General features: G+C 40.8%; 1 protein-coding gene across 2 annotated transcripts in view; it reads left to right on the top strand.

Annotated features, from left to right (window-relative positions):
- The window catches only part of klhdc3 (kelch domain containing 3), a 95,505-nt gene that overhangs the window by 62,426 nt on the left and 11,502 nt on the right, over positions 1-21,577 (top strand). For both annotated transcript variants that reach the window (XM_034184456.1, XM_034184457.1), the window contains exon 9: positions 19,330-19,403. In XM_034184456.1, the coding sequence (XP_034040347.1) occupies positions 19,330-19,403 (74 nt within the window). The remainder of the gene's footprint in view (positions 1-19,329; positions 19,404-21,577) is intronic.

Genomic DNA, 21,577 nt, shown 5'->3' on the forward strand with positions numbered 1-21,577 from the left:
GGATTAGTGATTTTGGGGGGAAAATCTATTTTGAGAACTTTGATTTCACACTTTGAGCATATCATTCTATGGAAAACAATTTAGAATCCATTTGTATTAATAACCATCCATAGATTATTTTTGGATTATTTTCACAATTTCTGTATTTTTCAGAACTTTGATTTCGGACATTGATTGCAAGTACTATGTCACTTTATATGTCATAGATTCTTTGAACTGTGAGTGTGTGAGTGTACTGGTTGCATGTGAGTCACATTGGTTTCTACCTGCTATATTTATTATTTTAATTTTGTTGTTTATTTGGTTTCCATTCGGCAGTGATGTATTTTGTGTGGGACACTCCGTATCTGTTTGTTGTACACTTGCAATTCTTTCGGGATAAAGAAGAGTGTGTGTGTGCCTTTGTTTTTGTGTGAATAACAAGTTGGGCATTAGTGGTAGTCTATTGATTGCCACTTACGTTAGTGTAAACAGGCCTGCTGAGCTGCAGAAAGGCATGAAATTCTGCTCCATCTCTGATTTATGACCTGAGGGAGCATTCTTTCTCACGGAGTGCAATTTGATATACCCTCAGCGCCTCTGCTACACTCATTTAGAGAGACCTGCTCACTACCCCACGAAGGACGACCCGCGCATGACTAACTCCACCTGCACTGACCATCACGTGCTCATAAAAGCAGAGTGACGCAGCCTCTGGTCTGCTAATTTATTTATTTTTGGGGGCGATTAATATTTTTTCCTAAAATTGGAGTTGACCATAAGCTGAGTTGCACACATGACCAGCGCCGCTTTGGTGACTAATCTGTTGATCTTATGTCGTCATTGTTGGCTTCCATACCAATCTGTGTATAATGTCTTACGACGTGTAGATCTAAATCTGGAAACATTTTTCAGGTTGGGAACAGGGCATCCTGTGGGAAGCAGGGCATGACAGATGGGCATGCTGGGAGAAGACAGCTTGGAATCTATGAATGGGACTCTGGCACTTGAGCTATTTGGACTAATCATTACTAGTACACCCTCCCGCCACCCACGTAGAATGTTGACATGAAAAACATAACCATGTCTTGCATAGAATTGTGTTTTTGTTCCTTTATGTGACTGGTGTTTAAATGAGGAATTAATGAATGAATCTTTACATCTTTTCCCATGAGCACTGAAAACCGTAAATCATTTTTGCAACATTGTTTTCTTCGAATGAGACTGTGTTGGGGGCAAAGCTGCATCCATACAAGTTATGACCCATTACTGAATGCATGAAAATTAGGGATTTCCCAATCCAAACAGTATCTGCCTAATCAAGACTTTTATTCATTGGCATCATTCATTCATTGGCATTAATTAAACCAGAGTTATAAAATAAGTGCATATACGTGGTTCTTCTGCTTGACTTTAGGTCTGTCGGCACGGTGAACAGACTTCTGACTACTGCTTCACTAACCACTTTGCACATTTTAAAAGTACTTTAATACTCTCTGAACTCTTGTTTTCTTTAAACTCTTGTTTACTGACCTTCACTTTGTACACCAGTTGCAGCCACAGAAGCCTGTAACTTCTTGGGGGTTGTCTGGGTGTCTTCATGGCTTTGCTCACTTATCTCCTCCGTGCGCAGTCCCTTATTTTTTGAGAACTGTCTGCTCCATACAGAGTTACGATACAGTACCATACGGTTTCTATTTCTTCATAATTGGTGTCAATAAAGTTCAAGTTATAATCAGTGGCTTGCAAATGTTCATGTATCCATCCTCTGGCTTGTCTAATGAAAACTGCCTGTAAAAGTGATGATTTACTCAAAATTCATCAAATGGTGCCAATAATTGTGTCCAGCATACTATTTTATGTCAGGATTTTTGGTTTTACTTTATGAAAGCATTTTGTTTTGTTCTTGTTGCCAAATACCTTTGGACAGTTTAAAAAAAATGTTTTGATTAAACAAAATTGCTTTGTTTGCATTTATTTCTGACCATGTATTAAAATGTGTACATAAAATATAGGGGTACCAACAATTTTGTCCACATGTGTATTTACTGCCCTTGAGTTTGCAGATGCTGTTGTGGTCTTTGCAGCATCACTGGTTACCCTATTTGCAGCATTGAGAAGCTGAGTGAGGAATCTGAGTGTCTGGGTTGCGGTTGTCCTTGGTGAAAATGTGGAAATTGTGTAGACATTGACTTGTCGTAGCTTTCATGTCACTGGATCCTTGGCCTTTGAGATCAAGACCTTATGCAGTAATGATGTCACTGGACAAAGGTAATGGCAGTGCCAGTATCTGCAGAAGAACGAAAGTCCAAGTCTTTAGGGTGGTTGTGCTACCTATCTTACTGTATGTTACACTTGAATGCCAACCAGTGACCTAAAGCGACAGCTGTATGTCTGTGGCGCTAGATATCTTCAGAGGATCCCTGGGTACCACTGGAATAACATTTGGTCAAACGAAAAGTTAGGTGGACTAAGACGAGGAGTATCACTTGCATTGTGAGGGAGAATCAACTTCAAAATTTTGGCCATGTGTTGTGTTTCTCTGTGCTTGAGTGTTGAGGACCTGGCTGCAGCACATAGATGATTATTTTAGAGATATGGTGATGGATTGGTTGGTTGCCATTCAGGACCCAATGCAGTTCCATGATGTCATGGATGCAGCAAAGTGCAGCACTAACGTGTGCTTCCAGACCTGACTCTTAAAATGCACAAGCTTACTTTATTCACACAGATCAATAGGGCACGTCAGTATCACATTGTTTAATGGACATAGTGCAGTAGCAGACACCGCACAGAGCTGTTTCAAAAACATATTTAACATCGCTTTAGATACACACCAACTCCATTTCTGGTGAACGGTGCACGTGATATCGGGTAGCAATTTCCACAAAAATTAAGCAAGTTTTTCCTCATCGTCATCAGCTCTTGAACTCTGTAGTTTAACTCCTGTTTGCAACAATAGTACAAGCGTGTAGCCAGAGCGGCCAGTTGGAACCCCCCCCCCCCCCCCCCCCCGCAGTTTGAGTAAAAGTTAGTTTTTGTGAACATTATAAATAAATTTAACTATAATAATAATAATAGTAATAATTACTGTATTTTTAACAGCTAAAATGTCTTTCAATCATACAGACAAACTACAACAGCAGTCAAAATTCAACTTTGATGGAAAATAATGTATTACTTTGAACCATGTGGATAAAAATTATAAAAAAAAATACCAAGATGCAAAAGGAATTCAGTTTCCCAGCATGCCATTTGAGAGTAAAAGAGCGCTGGGCTACATATGCCAGTGTTAGCTTCAAGGAGCCAAAGAAAAATGGTAGACCTTTAGTTGTGACTGAAATTCAGTTTATTTAAATTTATTCATACAGTGCTTAATCACACCAGTTTCCCCAAGATGCCTCACAAAGGCAAAGTCCTGCCCTACCCCACTTCCTGAACAAATGCATCAACAACAGTAGTCAGGAAAAACTCCAACAGGTGCTCCTCAACTACAGGAGTAAACTTCAAGCAGAGCAGAAACAGAGGGGTGACATCCGCCCTGGCAACACCATCAACAACAGACCAACGAACAAAGCACAACAAATAACTGTCAAACATGCAAGATAGTTAAGATGCAACCAAACACCCAATCATCCATAATGTCTAGTGTTCATATTAAAGTGTCAGGGAGAAACAAAGCAAAAACAAAACAAAACAAAAAAAAAAAAGACAGTGACAAACATTGGGCACCAGAGATCCAGATGGGGAGAATTTCACAACAAAGTTTTGCTGGACGAGTAACACTCTCACAGGTCTGCTGTGTCAGTTAGGAATACTAACATTTGTTACATTTACAATGTTTTCATTTGATTTGTCAGTCATTCGTTGGGGAGGCAGATTTTTACCATAGCTTTGTTAGCTGTATTGTAAGTTGAAAATTCTGATTTCACATTTTCTATTGAATGCAGCATGAAAGCTGAACCTTGAGCATGCACTTCCTTCTTTGTGTTCTCTGTAAAATCTTAGAGGAAAGTCACTTTAATTGTACCTCAATATAAATACTTTACCAGCAATAAAATCAGCTCTAACTTTGCAGTATATCACAAAAAATAAAGGCCATTTTTAATAACTAGATTTCAACACAAAGTAAATTTGGTCAATTTTTTGAACATTCAAATTGGACAACACCTTTAAGACATCAGATTCTCAGCTTTGTGTGTGTGTGAGAAACAATGCAATACAGTTTGCTAAGCTCTGTGATGGCTTTCACCCTGAGGGTGCCTTCCTGAGAACATGATGAAGCCAGAACTCTTATCTCTTCTCTGCGGCTGTCTGAACCGGACCCCAACTGCCACCTGCCTACGGGGTCTCTCACTTGTACAACATCAAGTCATCAGAGCAGAATGTGCTGTGGAACCACATGTTGTTGTCCAGTGAGCCAGAGAACTGGGTTCTATATTTAGGATAAGGCAGTGTTCAGACATGAGTGGACTAACACGTAAGCAACAACATAGCAATGCAACTTCTTGTTTCCTTCATAGATATATCATGCTCATACTCTGTATAGCAGCTTGGTCTCTATGCCGACATGTCTGTAAACATCTAGAGGGTTGACTGGCTTGACTTCAGTGGGAACCTCATTGACCAGCTGCTTGTTTGGTCCTCACCTTTAATTGTCTGTAAGGCCTAATTTACTGGCAGGTCTGTGTCAAGTTCTTCTAGGTTTAAGGTGTTGGTTATCATGATGCTCCTCAGATCCCAGAGGGACACCTCAGACCAGTAACTCTTTCTGCTGCTGTTCTTAGAGGGTTTTGGAGGCACACAAGTCTCTGAAGTACCAGATTAATTTGTTAACAAGCTAATTCCATCCCTGTTTTTGGAAGGTTTAAGTATAAGTGGTGAATATATATTAAATAATTCATTTTCTATACCAGTTTAATCCAGTTAAGGGTCACAGGGAGGCTGGAGCTAATCCAAGTGGTCACTGGGCAAGAGGAGGAGTACGCCCTCAACAGACTACCAGTCTATCACAGGGCCAACACATATGGACATGCACATTCACACCAATTGTGTGTCAATTTGAAGTTTCCATTTCACCTAACCTGCATGCCTTTGGAAGTGGAAGGAAACTGGAACACCTGGAAAAGACCAGGTTGGATATAAACCTCAGCCCTTCTTCCTGTGAGGCTACAGTGCTAACTTCTAAGCTGTTGTGCTGTCCGTGAATATAGAGATGTCTATAGTAAGTTGAAGCCATAGTATTGAGGTATGGAGAGGTTTTAACCGGCAACCATAATGAAAACAGTCTGAGAAGTTAAAGGCTTGAAATCATTAAATTCCACCATCATTTATCCTTGAAGATCACAATGGAAATAAGGATACTTTTTTTCTTTGTGTTTATCCTTGGTAGTAGATTATATATATTTATATGAAATGTTATTGTCAAAATAAAACTGTGTATAAATCTTACTTTTGCATTGATAGAAGCATAAAATTTCTCAAGCTGCATAGGTTAGTTCAACAGTTACTGTATTACTATACTGTATTTACACCTGATGATGATGATGATGGTCTAGTGGATTCAGACCAGGGGATCCTCGGTTCAAAATTCAGCCAGACCAGAAAATCGCTAAGGGCCCTTGGGCAAGGTCCTTAATCTCCTAGTTGCGCCCGGTGTGTAGTGCGTGCCTTGCATGGCACCCTGACATTGGTGTGTGAGTTTGTCTATGTGAATACGGGGCATCATTGTAAAGCCCTTTGAGCTTCTGATGTAGATGGAAAAGGGCTATATAAATGCAGTCCATTTACCGTTTCAGCCCAGTCACGATTTTTTCCGTGCCCTTGTCACGAAAAGCGCCCAATTTTAGTGGCACGATCTTATTTTGCTATCTATAATCTTCCCCTTCTCCTAACTCTAGTGTCTACTCTCCCCTAACCCTAACCATATCCCCCCCAGACTCCCGCCCCACCCCATCACACCCATAGATCAATGTGCTTTTTGTAATGTCGCCACAAACTGCAGTGAGACTGGGTTGTACCATTTACACCTGAAAAGCAAAATTTTTGGACCAGCCATGACTCAAAAGATAATCAGTTAACTAATGAAGAAATATAAGTAATTGCAGCCCTAGTTTCATCAACATTTCTGATTCGCTTTAATTTTAAGATGGAGTTCAGACAGATTTTATTACTGGTTGTTCCGTCACCATGGAGCTTTTAGGTAACGAGAGTTAAGGGCTGTTATAGGCTCTGAGCTGGTGGGAGACCACGTAGTAGGTAATCTTAGTGGTAGCCAAAACATTTCAAGACAAACAGTCTTGTTTAATCCGCTAAAATCTCACCATGATATTTAATCTGTGTGGAATTTTACTGGTCATTTCAAAACAGTATGTTGTTGATCTAAAGGGTCAGCGTGGAGTCCAGTGATTTTGTTGAATAAATCAGCCTGGTGCCTTGATATGACCTACATACTCTTTTTGTACATTATCAGTAGCTGAAAGATCTGCTTTGGGCAGATGGTGAAAGTCTCTCTTATTATCACAGTTGAACCTGACAGTCCAGAAGTTTGAATAACCACAACATGGAGCAGCGGCAGAACTGACACTTTGAATTCTTATTAGTTATTGGACATCTTCATTTTGTTTCTTATACTTCTTGAATTGAAATATCAGTCTTTATGACTGTACACTGCAGCCTGTTGTGTGTTAGGGTCTTCCACAGTGAACCTTGGCTCCTCACAAACATATCTATCAACAAACCATACATTCTGATGACCCACACACGTTGTCACTTGCCCTTAAGTGTCAGAGGGTACGTTGCAGAAGTTCCTTTATAATTGTGTGTGTGTGTGTGTGTGTGTGTGTGTGTGTGTGTGTGTGTGTGTGTGTGTGTGTGTGTGTGTGTGTGTGTGTGTGTGTGTGTGTGTGTGTGTGTGTGTGTAAAGTATGCCTGAGATAAAACTTGTCAAACAGTGAGGTGACCCCAGCAGGATATGGGGCATCTCGCACGTGGCAGTACAAGACCTGGGGGCAGAGTAGAAACACAGTGATTTACTCTTCAAACACAAGCTCATGATAGTATTTCATCTGCATCTTAACCCTCCTTAACCCACTAACAGGCTGTATACATTATTGTGTCATAGGGGTGAGTGTTAAACAGCAGCTCAAATAAACAGCTTGCATAGCTGATGGTATGTGATGCTGTTGACTTTATTCATTAAATTGTTTAAATATTAGCAGTTTAACTTTTGATTCCGTGCTGTCATTGCTATAACTGGCCTTGACCGGAATGAGATTTTGATGGCATAAAAGCCTTCTGCAAAAACAGAGATCCACGTTATTAACAGGGAACACTTGCATAGACTCATTGATTTTGTCAAGTCATGCCGCTAATGGTGTGTGTGTGAGTGAGTGTGTGAGAGCACGCACATACACTCTATAGAGTGTCTCATGCCTTCCGTCAAATTAGCAGAAATTGAATGTCTTTAAAAAAAAAAAAAAGCTTTCTGTCTACTCCAAACAGATGTACTATACAGCACCATACTGTATGGATTTCAAGGCCAAGTTGTATGGAAGTTTTCATATAGCCATCTCTTGACTTGCCTTCATAAAACTGACTGTAAAAGTGATGATTTCTATTAAAAATAGTTATTTTGCCCAGTGACTTATTGGCTCTGAAAATGTTAAGACTGTATACAAATGGCCGCAGTTCCTAAATGATTACTACGATGCTTGAATTTAAGCTAAAAGTCAAAAACATAGATTTATTTCCACTCCACTGTGGTAAAATTCCAAAAATTGGTGAATGACTTGTGGATATGGTTGTATTCATATGTAAACACCTGCAGTGTTATTTTCAAATGATATATGCTAACGTGGATTTTGTTAGTGAAACATTGTGGTTAAACACAAGAAGAAAAAAAAGATGACATCATATGAACTTGACTAGTAAACTAGTCTGATAGTGGGTATAAATTATAACCTATATCATCTAACACCAAAACAGATCCTTGTAATGTGATTGGTGGATTATGTGTCAAATGCATCTATATTGCGCATTTCCATCTGCATCAGACGCTCAAAGCGCTTTATTGAACCATGCATATCATATTGAAGGGTTTCCTCATATTGTGTAGGCCTTATTTGAGGGCCATCATCTCAAGCTTGGAATGGTAAATGGGCTGCATTTATATAGCACTTTTCCATCTGCATCAGACGCTCAAAGTCCTTTACACATCAATGCCTCACATTCACCCCGATGTCAGGCTGCTGCCATCCGAGGTGCCCAGTACACACCGGGAGCAACTAGGGGATTAAGGACCTTTCCGGTCAGGCTGGGAATTGGACCGAGGATCGTCTGGTCTCAAGCCCAATGCTTAACCACTAGACCATCACCTCCCCTAATTATTGAATTATTTTTTCCCGTTGTATGAAAAATAGCCTACTGTATGATTGACGTCATTTTTGTTTATTTTCAAGTTGCTTCTGTTTTACTCCATCGAACGACTTTGCTACCTTTTCATAAAAATGGGTCCAGTGATACCAGGAAGCTAAGTCCAGTAGACCATAAGTCGATTAGAATCTTACACAGTGTTCTCTGGGGCATCTTTATTGGCTGTCAGATTAAGAATAGGACACATTCTTGTTGCAGTTTTTCATTGGATTGAGGAAAGCAGATCTTTGCTTCCACACACTCTGCTTTGGTCCTCAGTGACTCTCGCTGAGCTCGGTAGTGTCAGTGCCTCACCTGCCTGGTAGAGGGAACTGCTGTGCAGAGACACAGAGATTTATAATGACAAGAGGGGATGTGGAGCTCATTCTTCCAATATTTTCATCCACCATGATGACAGGGATTGTCACAGGTTTGTGACCCACTGCTGTACTGACGGCAATACCAAGATCCACAACTCAAGTCAGTAAATGTAATACCCGCCATCTGGTGGTTGTGGCAAATACTACAAAATATTATCTAGTGTGACAGTGATTAAAGAACAAACATAATATCAGCTAGTGATGGGATGATGATACCTCAAGGAGTGTATTGACACACTACACAAACTGTCAGCACTGTGTTGACACTGTGTTGGTCGCTCAATAGTGGCCCCTGCAGTAGTTATAAAATCATTGCAGGTAAATAAGATGGAAACGTTACCGTTCTGCAAACGCAACATCAACCTGTGAAATGGTTAATTGCCAGTCCTCTGTAACTTATGTATGGAAATTTGATAACTTAAGTGTTAAAGCATACAAAATAAAAGACTGAAAATACATTCATTTATGCATTTTTATTGAGGAACAAAGGTTTCTGAAGTGTCTTTGCTCCAAGGTGATTTCTCCTCTTACACACCAGTTCCCCTGCCTTAGAAAAAAACTGTTTCACAGGGTACAGATGAAGATGGTGAGCATAAAAATTTCAGTGTGAGTTGATAAAGATGTGGATATATGTTCTGGTTATTCTTCCAGTATTGTAAAGGAGTACAAACATATCTAATTGGAAAAATAACAGTAAACAATGCCCAAAGGAGAAAAAGATTTATTTGGCGTCAAAAGATCAAAATTATTCCAGACTGGGGAAACGTCTTTGAACGTGCCATGAAGTCAGTGGAGCAAGGTGCAGGCAAGCAAAAACTCCAACAGCAAAACTCCATCCAACAAATCCGCAACATGTCGATAGTTTGTTTCCTTATAAACACAATTTGGCACGGCGCAGTCAAACGACACAGTTCCTGTATCGGTCACGTGATTTTTTTCTTAAAGCGATACGCGCACCGATACGGGGTTTCACTCGTGTGCTCGACACAGTGTTAACGCACCAGTGTTGTTCATCCCATCACTAATATCAGCACCAAGTGCACCAACAGACAAACTGAAATGGTATGTAATTGTAGATAGAACATTTAAAGAACTTATAACCTATAATTGATTTAAAAAAAAAAACAATATATTATAACTAAAATGTCTCTAGTCACATACTGTCACTGACAGAACTGACACCTGGTTGACTTGGTGCCAACTGCTGTTCTTTTGCAACAAAAGGGTTTTTAACATGACATTCTATTCTGTGAACACAAAAATATCCTCATGATAAATGGCAACAACAATTCATAGAAGAAACCCTCTCCCCAAACATTTCTGCTGATTTTGTGGTGTAAACAGTGGGCATATGCCTTCATGTATGTTGTGACATCATTCAGTCCTTCTCCCAAGATGAAAAAACTCCTCTACTTGCTGTTTTAGTGAATGACGATGTCCCCTCTAGTCATCATTCATCTCTGAGTGAACACAGAGCCATCTCTGCCCCTCTGCTTTCAGCTTCCTGTTCTGAGAAGAAACACCTCATTTTAATTAAGGATCTATTTAATTGTCTCATTGAATGGAACATTCCGTCTTTGAACTCATGCAAATATTCTTACCATTGCACCCATCAACAGTCATTATTTGTATGCTATGTAGTCCATGAGCCAGTCATGAATTGTGACCTAATTGGTACCACTTAAGGGGAAAAAATGACACTTAGAATCCAGCCTCAGTGTATCATGGTCTACACAAAAATGTATGATAGCCATCCCAGGGTGGTAGCTGTAGCTGTAGCCAGGTAGGGGTCAATGAAGAATTACACAGAGGTCAAACGCTTTGCATAATTTTTTACTGAAATTGGAGCAACTTTAATATTTGACCCCTGTACAAACTAAAATTGACCTTTGTGACCATTTTTGCTGTTTTGAACCCATAACTCCAGAACATTCCGTCATAGATAGTCCAAACTATACCTTTTTGGAATTGTTATGATCAGACAAATAATGTGATATAGGTTTCAACATGATTGGAGCATTTCTAAAGTTTGACCTCTGTGTAATTCTTCACTGATCCATACCTGGCTACAACTACCACCCTGGGATGGCTATCATACATTTTTGTGTAGGCCATGATACACTGAGGCTGGATTCTAAATGTAGCTTTTTTCCTCTTAAGTGGTACCGAAAACCTGCTTGGCCCATGGACTAATGGTAGTCTGCTTAAATTGTGGTCTGATAGCACTTGTGTTCATCAGTGTCTTCTGTTGTCTCCTCTTATGTGTCTGACCTTGATGATATTCTTAAGAGTTGCAGCTGCAGCGTGAGGACCATAGAGGAAGTAACTTATTTTTCCACATTGTATCTTCTAGCTATAGGGGAGTACTAGATAAAACCCCTGAAAAAATGTGTTCAAGGCCTTGAATCATTATTTAATGTGCTCTTCCTCATTTTTGTAGTCAGGTAGAGTGATGACTTTCTGATAAGAGGGACTAAATTTGTGTGTTCTTCAAACTCTTAGGGTCAGTTTTGCCTTTTGTTAAAGTCATAAAATCACACTATATGTTGCCCACAGAGGTTTGAGATGCTTGATTTGGTTGTGACTGCCAGCTAGTCTGTTTAATCTGAAGCACAATGTAAATCGTCTCTCTGAGAGTCAGCCAGTAGTTATTGCATCATCTGTCTGGGGCTTGCGTCTGCTCAACTATAGATTTTAATCCATTGTCCAGCCTCTGCCCAGCAGGAGCCACAGATATCTTAGTAAGACAATGTGAGAGCAGAGATTAAGGTAGAAGAAATGAATAGGAATCTATGGCGCTGTGATAACCAAGTCTGTTGGATGGTTTTAAAGAATTGGTTGCTCAAACCTTATCTGCATAAAGTGTTTCAAAGCTATTACCCACTCCACCCCTGCTTTTACCTGTGATGTTACATCTCTGCTTCTTTGGCTTTGTCATATTTATTTTGGAACTACCAGCATTTCCTATAACTTGTTAAATGTCTGACTGTCCTGTATATTATTCTGCACATGGAGACATAGAGTCACAGTTAAAAAGTCCTGTTAAAGGTCATCTTGTCTCCACTTGTAATGTTTTAATGTATTTTCACTCAGTCCCGGCATGCTGTTGTGAAATTATTTGACACTTGTCTGGCCATGCTGATAAGGTCTTCTGCAGGAAGTTGTAGTATGTGATGAGTTCCTTAAATGCTGAATGGTTTTGAAGGACCAGAGTTCAATAGGAAGTGGACAAAGGAAAAGGATGCAGATCACATCACTCTAAGAATGAGGATATGGCCAATGAAACCCCAGACCACATGTCCAGGGTTGAACGGCAAGCTTTTTGATGTAGCCAACAGAGGTGTCACTGATGGAAATTCCGTGGTCTCTTCAGCTTTTCCACATCACTCCTCATATTGTTTCTCTTTCTGCTCATCATCAGCAGAAGCTGTGAGTTATTAAATAGTCAAACCCATCATACAGTTTATGTATGTTCCCAGACTTTCATGTCTTCTTTCTTTAATTTTAGGGCTGTATTTCAGCAACTTGTGCTCCAGTTTTGCAGCATTATGTTGAGAAGGTAATAACGTGGAGCAGGCAGTGCACGGCTGTAAAGGGCTGGGTGATTAGAAGCCTTCAGTGAGTGTTGTTTGAAATCACACTCAATGTTGTTTTTAGTGGGGGAGCCCCATCACTTAGACCTCATTGAGACTGGGAAACGCTGTTGCGTTTGGGGGTGAGCACTTTCACACATAGTGATACTTTGCTAATCGTGTAACAAAGTGAGCCATCAAACACCAGGATGCCACATAAAATCACACACTGTGACTTTCCCGCTTCCAAGTGCTTCCACTCTATCAGAGTTCTGCTACAATCCCCTTGTTCACTCCCTTGCACCTATGAACCTCTTAACCCTTCTCCTGAAAAGGTGGCCAGCAGAGCATGACCTAATGTTCTGCTGGATTTCACACCCACACCAACATCTGAGTATGTGAGAAAACCTCATCCCAGAGGATGCAGTTTTCATCTCTTGTTTCTGTTAAAATGTTGTCTTATCTGTATCCTTTCACACATCAGTATCCAAACCCTACAGTCGTAGACAAATATTGTAGCATTGCAGTTTCCAGATACTACTTTCTTTGCTTCTCTAATGGACATTTGGTTTTCCCTTCTTAATTTCCTAATGTGCCAAAGCAGTTTCTGTAAAATGAGTTTTGTTCTTTAATCTTTCTTTCATTCATACGTGCGTCACCTTTAAAACTCAATTTTCAACTGTAAAATCCTGCATGAACGTCCGTCCACAAATCATCAGACACAACAGTGTTATTCCCATTCTAATACAATTCCATCATTTGCATGGTTTATTTTTCTGTAAATATTTCGGTCAATCGATCGTTGTGAAGGGGTGTGGTCAGCTCGTCAAAGCTTACCATAGCAACAGCATCTATATGCCAAACTGGAAATTCTGTTAGCACACTCACAGATTTCTCCATTTAGCCAGCTGCTTTGAGTTAAATCCACAGTAAAGCCATCAATCAATCCAATTAAATCCATTAAATTCACGCATTTCGGCATCGTTGTTGCTGCACTAGTTTCTGTCGCTCTTGGATGAGAGCGCCGTTATTGACACCTGCGCATCAACGCGGTCAGGGCACGGAGTTATATATCAAATGTGAAAAGGTTGAATATTTTGCCACCGTCTACTCGATATTTTATGGTCTGAAATCTCACGCGATTAGCTAATCAGATTTGTGGAACGTATGTAATTGGATTAGAATGTGGTGTTTAATGAGCATGTCTACAAGTACGAGGTCTGTTAGAAAAGTATCGGACCTTTTTATTTTTTTCAAAAACTATATGGATTTGAATCACGTGCGATTACATCAGACAAGCTTGAACTCTCTTGGGCATGCGAGAGTTTTTTCACACCGTCGGAATCTCTTTGTCTGAGAACTTCCTGAGAGACTGACGCTTTGCTTGATCAAAATTTTTTCAAAAACTGTGAGGCACATCGAAGTGGACACCATTCGAGAAATTCAGCTGGTATTCTGTGAAAATTTTAATGGCTGATGAGAGATTATGGACTGTTGCTGTCGCTTTAAGGACTGCCCACAGAGCGGGACGTCGCGACTTGCCCTGAGCCGCCGCTGTCTGCCTATTTCGAGCTGAAAGCTTCCAAATTTAAGCCTCTGACCCAGGACGTCGTGACAGAACAGAGAACTTTCAGAAGAGGTCGGGATCAGCAGTTTATCTGGACATTCCACTGTTAAAGGAGATTTTGTAATGAAAAAGTGCGGACGGGTCCGCGCGTTGGGACGCAGCCGGCGCCGCCACAGGAAAAACACCTCCGTTGGAAGCCTTAAGGACAAGTTGGAACATGTCCAGCTGTTAAACAATTTCTCAAATACTCACTCAACTGAAAGCCATCAAAAGCCGCCTGGTTTTTACAAATGGTTATCAACACGGAGGTGTTTTTCCTGTGCCGGCGCCGGCTGCGTCCCGACGCGCGGACCCGTCCGCACGTCTTTCATTAATAAAACAGAAACCGTAATGGGCCAAGGACTGAACCCTGGGGCACCCCATATGTAATACTCAATTCAGAATTTGTCCCCCCAAAATGGACACACTGATCCCTGTTGCGTAAATAGCTAGCTATCCAAGCTATCAAATATAGTAATTAGATTCATGCTCCTTTCACTGCTCTTAACCAAGGCTGCTCTTGGTCTTGACCTTGAATTGGTCGCCGAGCACCAGACCTGGGCTGCCTACTGCTTCTAATGGTTGGATTGTCTACATGATGTAGGACGCACATTGTTGGACAGATGAACATTCTTCTTCCTGTTCTGCTTAAACCACACTTCAGCTTTTTCATTGTAGTCATTAATTTTGTTACTGCATCAAATCTGTAAAGATCTAATGCCATACACTGTGGGCTAATTGCATCAGATTGATTTGAGACATCAAAACATACTGAGCTATGAATGGATGTTGTGCTACTCACAAACTCGCACATGTATATACATACAGATTTTAATTTCTAGTTCTTATTGTTACAAAATACATCTGAAGTACATGATTGCCCTATATTCACAGTCTAGACTGATGGTCACTAAAAGGCATTCAGCAGTTTGAGCACAGACACTGACATGGTAGTCTTGGTAAAACTCTGAGTGATCCCAGTCTTTGTGTATTCTGTGATATGCTCATGTAATTTTTCTGTGTGATATACACTTTAATTTCTGTAATTTTTCCATAATATATATTGATTTTGTTTGTGATCAAGCTTTGCAAGCCTGTTAAGTAAACAAATCCCTTTGGCTTGTCCCTTTTTATTTAACTTGGGGGTCGCCACAATAGAGCTGAGATGGACTGGTTATTGATTTAGCACAACTTTTATGCCGGATGCAGTTCCTCACGTACCCACACATTACATGGAGAATGGGCAGGGACAGCCTGTGGTAAGACTACATAAAAAAGAACACATTAGAACTCATAAATTTAAAGGAAATATGTTTAATATTTTTCTTCGGACTAATGAGCTTAAATTCAATTTAAAAGTGTCAGAAAATGCCAGAAATGGGCTGTTGGGACAGCCACAAACCTTAAGCAGCTGGGGATTTGGGAGCTGCCCAGACTTTCAGCTGTTTAAGGCATTTTATTCGTTTCCAGACAGTGTGACTCTTATCTTTTACTACCTCATTGTTGAGGTTTTTTTTTTTTTTTTCCTCCTTTGGAAGCCCTGAGTTTCTGAGATGCAGGTGCAGCTTGGCAGAAGGCATTGACGGTGCTCAAAAAAACTTCCAGCATTATAACGACAAAGTCTGGAGTGTGGACAGATTTTGGCTTTAAAAAGAGTGCTGAGCTGAAGTTGATTGAAGATAGTAACCCTCTATGCAGAACATGTAGGAAAAACAAGTTGCAACTCAGCACATGATAACAATGCCACGTGATAATTTTGGTCACTAGCAGTAATGTTCCCGGGGCTGCAGAGTGCTGCTTTTTGGAATCGATTTCTTTAAAGACTCCTCAATAAATCTGTTGTGCGCCCTGTTGATGCATAGATCAGAACCAGGGAATGTAAACAGAGTGGAGCAAGCATGGCACAAGAGTGGAAGGAGTTTGGCCAAAGTGTGATAGGGTACAGTATATTTGAAGTGGGGGGGAAACATCAGCTGTCGCTGTGTGTGTGCATGCATTTTTCACTGGTTCATTTCAGCCATTAACTCACAGTAAAAAAAATTAGAATATCATGAAAAAAGTTAAATATTTTGTCAGTTTTTTTCACAGAAAATGGAGAGAAAGAAAGTGCAACTTTTATACTATATTCGAGTCTCATTACATGTAACTTGAAATGTTTCAGTCGTTTTTATTTATGTTTTAAATTTGATAATTATGGGCTACAGCTCCAAAAAAATCTCACAATATTAGAATATTTCATTTCAAGTTTGAATAACTAATAACTACAGTGTAAATACTATGAATCTCTGTCTGGCTCAGTACACACAACTACAATAATGGGGAAGACTACTGACATGACAGTTGTCCAAAAGACACTCCCTAATACCCGCCATAATGTGGGTAAGCCACAGAAGGTTGTTGCTGAAATGCCTGGCTGGCTGCATTAAATCATATTCATGGAAAGTTGACTGGAAGTTAAAAAATGTGGTAGGAAACGATGCATAAGCAACAGGGATGACCACAGCCTTGAGAAGATCGTTAAAGCTGGTTCAGGAACTCTGAGAGCTTCACAGGAAGTGGACTGAGGCTGGAGTCAGTACCTCATGTGCCACCACACAGAAATGAGCTGTAAAGTGTTCCACTCATGAACCAGAGACAATGTCAGAAGATTTTACCTGGGCTAAGAAGACAGAGAACTAGACCATTGCTCAGTGCTCCAAAGGCAACTTCTCAGATTAAAATAAATTTAGCATTTTATTTGGAAATCAAGTTCTCAGAGTCTGGAGAAGAAGTGGAGATGCACAGAATCCAAGTTGCTTGAAGTCCAGTGTGAAGTTTCCACAGTCAGTGATGATTTGGGATGCCGTGTCATCTGTTGATGTTGGCCTGCTGTGTGTTATCAAGTCCAAAGGCAATACAACCATTAACCAGAAGATTTTATAGCACTTCATGCTTCCATCTGCTGACAAGCTTTACGGAGAAGCTGAATTTCTTTTACAACGGGACTTGGCACCTGATCACAGTACCAAAACTACTACTACTTAGCTGCCCATGGTATTACTGTAATTTGCTGGGCTGACCTGAACCTCCATGCCACACTGCAGTGATGTAGTAATTCAGGCAAAAGGAGCCCCAGCCAATAGTGCCTAAATATGTATACTTTTCAGAAGTTCAACATTTCTGCATTACAAATTTTTATTCTTATTCATTTTTTGGATTCTAATATATTGAGATACCCCCCCCCCCCCCCCTCCTCATTTTTATGGCACTGTTAGCCTTAAATATCAAAATTGAATTGAAAAAAAAAAATTAATGTTTTAGTTGAGTCTTGAATATATAAAATTTTCACTTTCTGAAGTAATTTACCAAAAAAACTTTTTCATAGTATTACAGTTTTTCATCTGTGGGTGTGGATGTGAATGCATGGACCTGATGAGAAAAAGGCAGTTGCAAATAATCACTCAATAATAAAATGATTGTAAAAGCCTGATGTTCTTAATCGCGTGCAAAAGTGCACCTAAAATAAATAAATGCTGTTTTATCACCTCAAAGGTAGCCTTTGAAAGAATCAATAAATGATTGCTTATGTTTATATATAGATATTTAGTGTTTTGCAATTTTTAATTTGCAAAGTTTAAGGTGCATGAATGTGATGTTTGAAACAATGTCACTGCTTTGTCAATTGCTTTTATCACATACTAAATAAGTTGAACAAGATAAGGTACATTGATAAGAGGCGACTAGAGCCAAAACAGAAGTTGTCCACAGATGCTTATCAACATCCCAACAGCAGCCAACGCTGTTGACTTGGTGTATTAAGTTTCTTAATTTTGAAGTGCTAAAAAGTAATTAATCAAAAATGTATACTATAATGCTGCCCTTAAAATTACCAATCACTCATGACAGATGTCATGCTGAGATTTAAATAAAATTGTACCTATATCAGCCCTGTGCGTGTGTGTTTAATTAGCCAGCTTTGAAAATCGCTACCATCTTAATCACCACAATCTTTTACAACTAGCAGCAGGTACAGAGACAGGAGTAGACAGTCTGATGACAGGGGGCCTTGGGCGGTTGAGAGTATTCTGATAAAGCCTCCTGGTGTAAGCCCGAGTTGATCACCTCCCAGGGCACAGGGGGCGTAATGACTTCCCCAGCTGGCCCCCTGGGACGACTGCGCTCGTGCTCTGCACCTCTCCTGACTGCTTTAAACCACCACTGTGTTTGTTTAGGAAAGATTAGCAACGTAAAACCCTTACAACATCCTGAACACGCAGCAATGGGGAGACACGATGGAGAGGAGAGTGGGAAGACGTATAGAGATTGATGGCTGGAGAGACAGTGATGGAAGAGTGCATAATATTCAGAGAAAGCCTTTATAGGAGAATAACAGTGAATGATGATCCAAAGAGATGAGAGCAAAAAGTAGCTTATTTGCTTCAACATGAAGTGACAGATATCTTGTGGTGCATATTTTTGGACACATTGGTTACACTGTGAAAATCTGAATTTCTCTTGCTAAGCTGTACTTAAGGTAGCAAGTTCTTGCCAGTTACTTGGTTATTGTTCATGGCAGTCAGGGACACAGCACAGAACTGTTTGAAGGCACCTGTTTGTCTGAAAATATACTCTGGGTTGTGTGTAAATCACAATAATTCAACCACTAATGAAGGAAGTGGTAGAAATCTAAATAAAGATAAGTTGAGATTGAATGGGCGTAAATCATTTGATGAGCTGTAATCCAGAGTGTGTCAGGTGTGAGTGTTTAGCTGCGGCAGGAAACAGATGTGCAGTGATAACAGTGCACAGTTCTGGGGTTGGGGGACTATCTGTGTGGACCAGCCTGCTGTCTCACTGCAGTGTTCCAGTTCTTTTAGGCTTAAATCATTCCTGCCCATGATAAGGACCCAGTCTGAGTGCTGTATGAGCAGCTCGGGGAGTACTCAGTGGCTCTTTGTCTCAGAACTCACCCTAGATTATGTTCTTCAGTGATAAGGGAAAGCTGCTGAGAGGTCGGCTGCCCCGTTGGACCAATAAATAATTGTAAAATCTCAAAAGTGTGAATGTTAAAATCATACAGGGAACAACTACAGCTCTAACAGTGGATTGTCCAGTAACCAAAGGGTTGGTGGGTTCAGTTCCCCAGTGCAGTTGAGTGTTGGAAGCAGCTTTGAGCAAGACACTGAACCCTTAAAGTCTTCAAATGTGACCTGAAGGTGGAAAGAAGTAGAAATTCATTCCAGTAGACAAAGTGAGATGTCTGGCTCATGCTAAAAGTGGAGACAACAAAAGGAGTTCATGTTGACTTCATGAATACGATTAAGGGCTTCATAAAAGTTTCACCTGCATTTCTGTTTTTAAAGTCTGACACCATATTTCCTTGTTTTTGTTGTTCTTGCAGTCCCTGTCCAGAGCAAGGAATGGGAGATGAATTCAACCTGATGGATCATTCAGACCTGTATATCTTAGACTTCAGTAAGTGTTTCTGCAGTTACACACAGTGTAGAAGCTTTATGTCAGTGACTTGGTCCCCTTGGAATTTTTTTTAATTCTGAAGCCTTTTTCTTTTGTTGTAAGGGAATATGGGAAGCTAAATACTGGCACTGTAGTCATGGTTCTTATTTTAAAGACTATAAACCTTCTGAGTACAGTGACTTCAGTCAAATGAGCTAAATGGTGCGCTACAGTAAATAATTCTCCCTGCAGCAGCATTCATCATTTAGACTTTGTTTATGCAGGACCTTTTTCATTATTTTATCACTCAATTTATATTAAATGTCAAATACAAATGAACACAAAAACAGCAAATATACACTCAACAAAAATATAAATACAACACTTTTGTTTTTGCTTCCATCTTTCATGAACTGAACACAAAGATCTAAAATACTTTCTGTATACACAAAAGACCTATTTAGACCTATACAAACATTGTTCACAAATGTCTCTAAATCTGTGATCGTGAGTATGTCTTCTTTGCTGAGATAATCCATCCCACCTCACAGGTGTGGCATGTCAAGATGTTTATTAGACAGCATGGTTAACTCAACCAGCATGGTCCCTTAGTGGTTAGCACTGTTGCCTCACAGCAAGAAGGTCCTGGGATCGATTCCCACCTGTGGCCTTTCTGTATGGAATTTGCATGTTCTCCCCGTACTTGATTGGGTTCCCTCTGGGTGCTCCGGCTTCCTCTCACATCCAAAGACATACAGGTTAGGTGAATTGGAACCTCTAAATTGTCCGTAGGTGTGTGCGCGGGTGTGAGTGTGTTTGTTTATATGTAGCCTTGCGACAGACTGGTGTCCTGTCCAGGGTGTACCCCGCGTTACGCCCTATGACTGCTGTGATAGGCTCCAGCCCCCCGTGGCCTTCAGTTGGAGTAAGCAGTTGAAGATGAATAACTACAACCAATAATTTGCATCACTTTTTAACAAATTTCTAACAACTTTAACTTTTGGTGGTGGCCAAGTGACTTGTGTGCTTGGTTTGAGTGTGGAAGGTTCCCGGTTCAAACCCCACCCATGCCACATTTCTCCATGGAATGTGGAGTTGCATCAGGAAGGGCATCCGGTGTAAAACTTGTGCCAAATCAACGTGCAGACCCTTGGACCTTTTGTGGCGGCCCGAATGGAAAATAAGGGAGCAACCGAAGGGACTTAGGAGAGCAACTGTACCTCTGTACAAGCTGAAATTGACTGTTGTCAACATTCTTGCTGTTTTTACCTCATAACTTCATAACATTTGGTCACAGGTAGTCCAAACTATACCTTTATGGAATCTTTGTGATCAGACAAATAATGTATTGTAGTTGCCTCTACCAACAAAGTTGAGCGGAGGTTAGGGCCCATTCACACATAACATGATTGAGGCAGAATGGGGCATGGAGGAGTCGTCAAAAATCTCGTGAGAAAAGTCTCGTGAAAAATCTGAGTCACCTCAAACACCTCATACAGCTGTGGCGACAACCATTCACGCACACCAGCAGCCGAAAGACAGCGAGTGCTCATTCGACTCCTTTCTTGGCGGGTGTCGGCCATATTCCAGGTGCCGCACATGAACATCTAACACTGCTCGCTGGACAGTTAGAAAAGGCCTGGCTAATTGCGCTCCCAGCATGAGAGTAGACAGCAGGCGATCACATTCGAGCTGCGCACAAGTGTGCGTTACCAAACAACACACATGGGTGTGGCTGTGCTGAATCCCCCCCCCACACACACACACCATGAATCCAACATTGTCAGCAGTTGCTGAGGGCCCCGGAATCCGGGCGCTGCTGAAACAACTGACCACTGTCTACTGCAGCTCAGCTGGTGAACACGCAATACACGTGTGGGCAGGCACACATGCCCTCATGACATGCTGATAATTACGTACCGACACAATCACATGAGGACCGGCCAGCGTCTGAGTGCACGGCATGGTGTGGAATCAGTGAGCTGGCCGAACAGGCGGATGTCTGCATGCTGTCTTCATGTGGAAATAAATTAAAACACATATTGCTTCAGCTGACCACTGCATCAGCGCACCACAATGCTGGTAAATATTGTGACATGGAGAAAATCACCCCACAGCGAGAGGACATGTCCACGTCCAGTGTCCTCATGGAGGACATCTCCACGTCCACTCATGGACGGATTGGCTGCAGCTCC

The sequence above is a fragment of the Thalassophryne amazonica genome, chromosome 13 (genome assembly GCF_902500255.1).
Source record: "Thalassophryne amazonica chromosome 13, fThaAma1.1, whole genome shotgun sequence".
NCBI lineage: Eukaryota > Metazoa > Chordata > Actinopteri > Batrachoidiformes > Batrachoididae > Thalassophryne > Thalassophryne amazonica.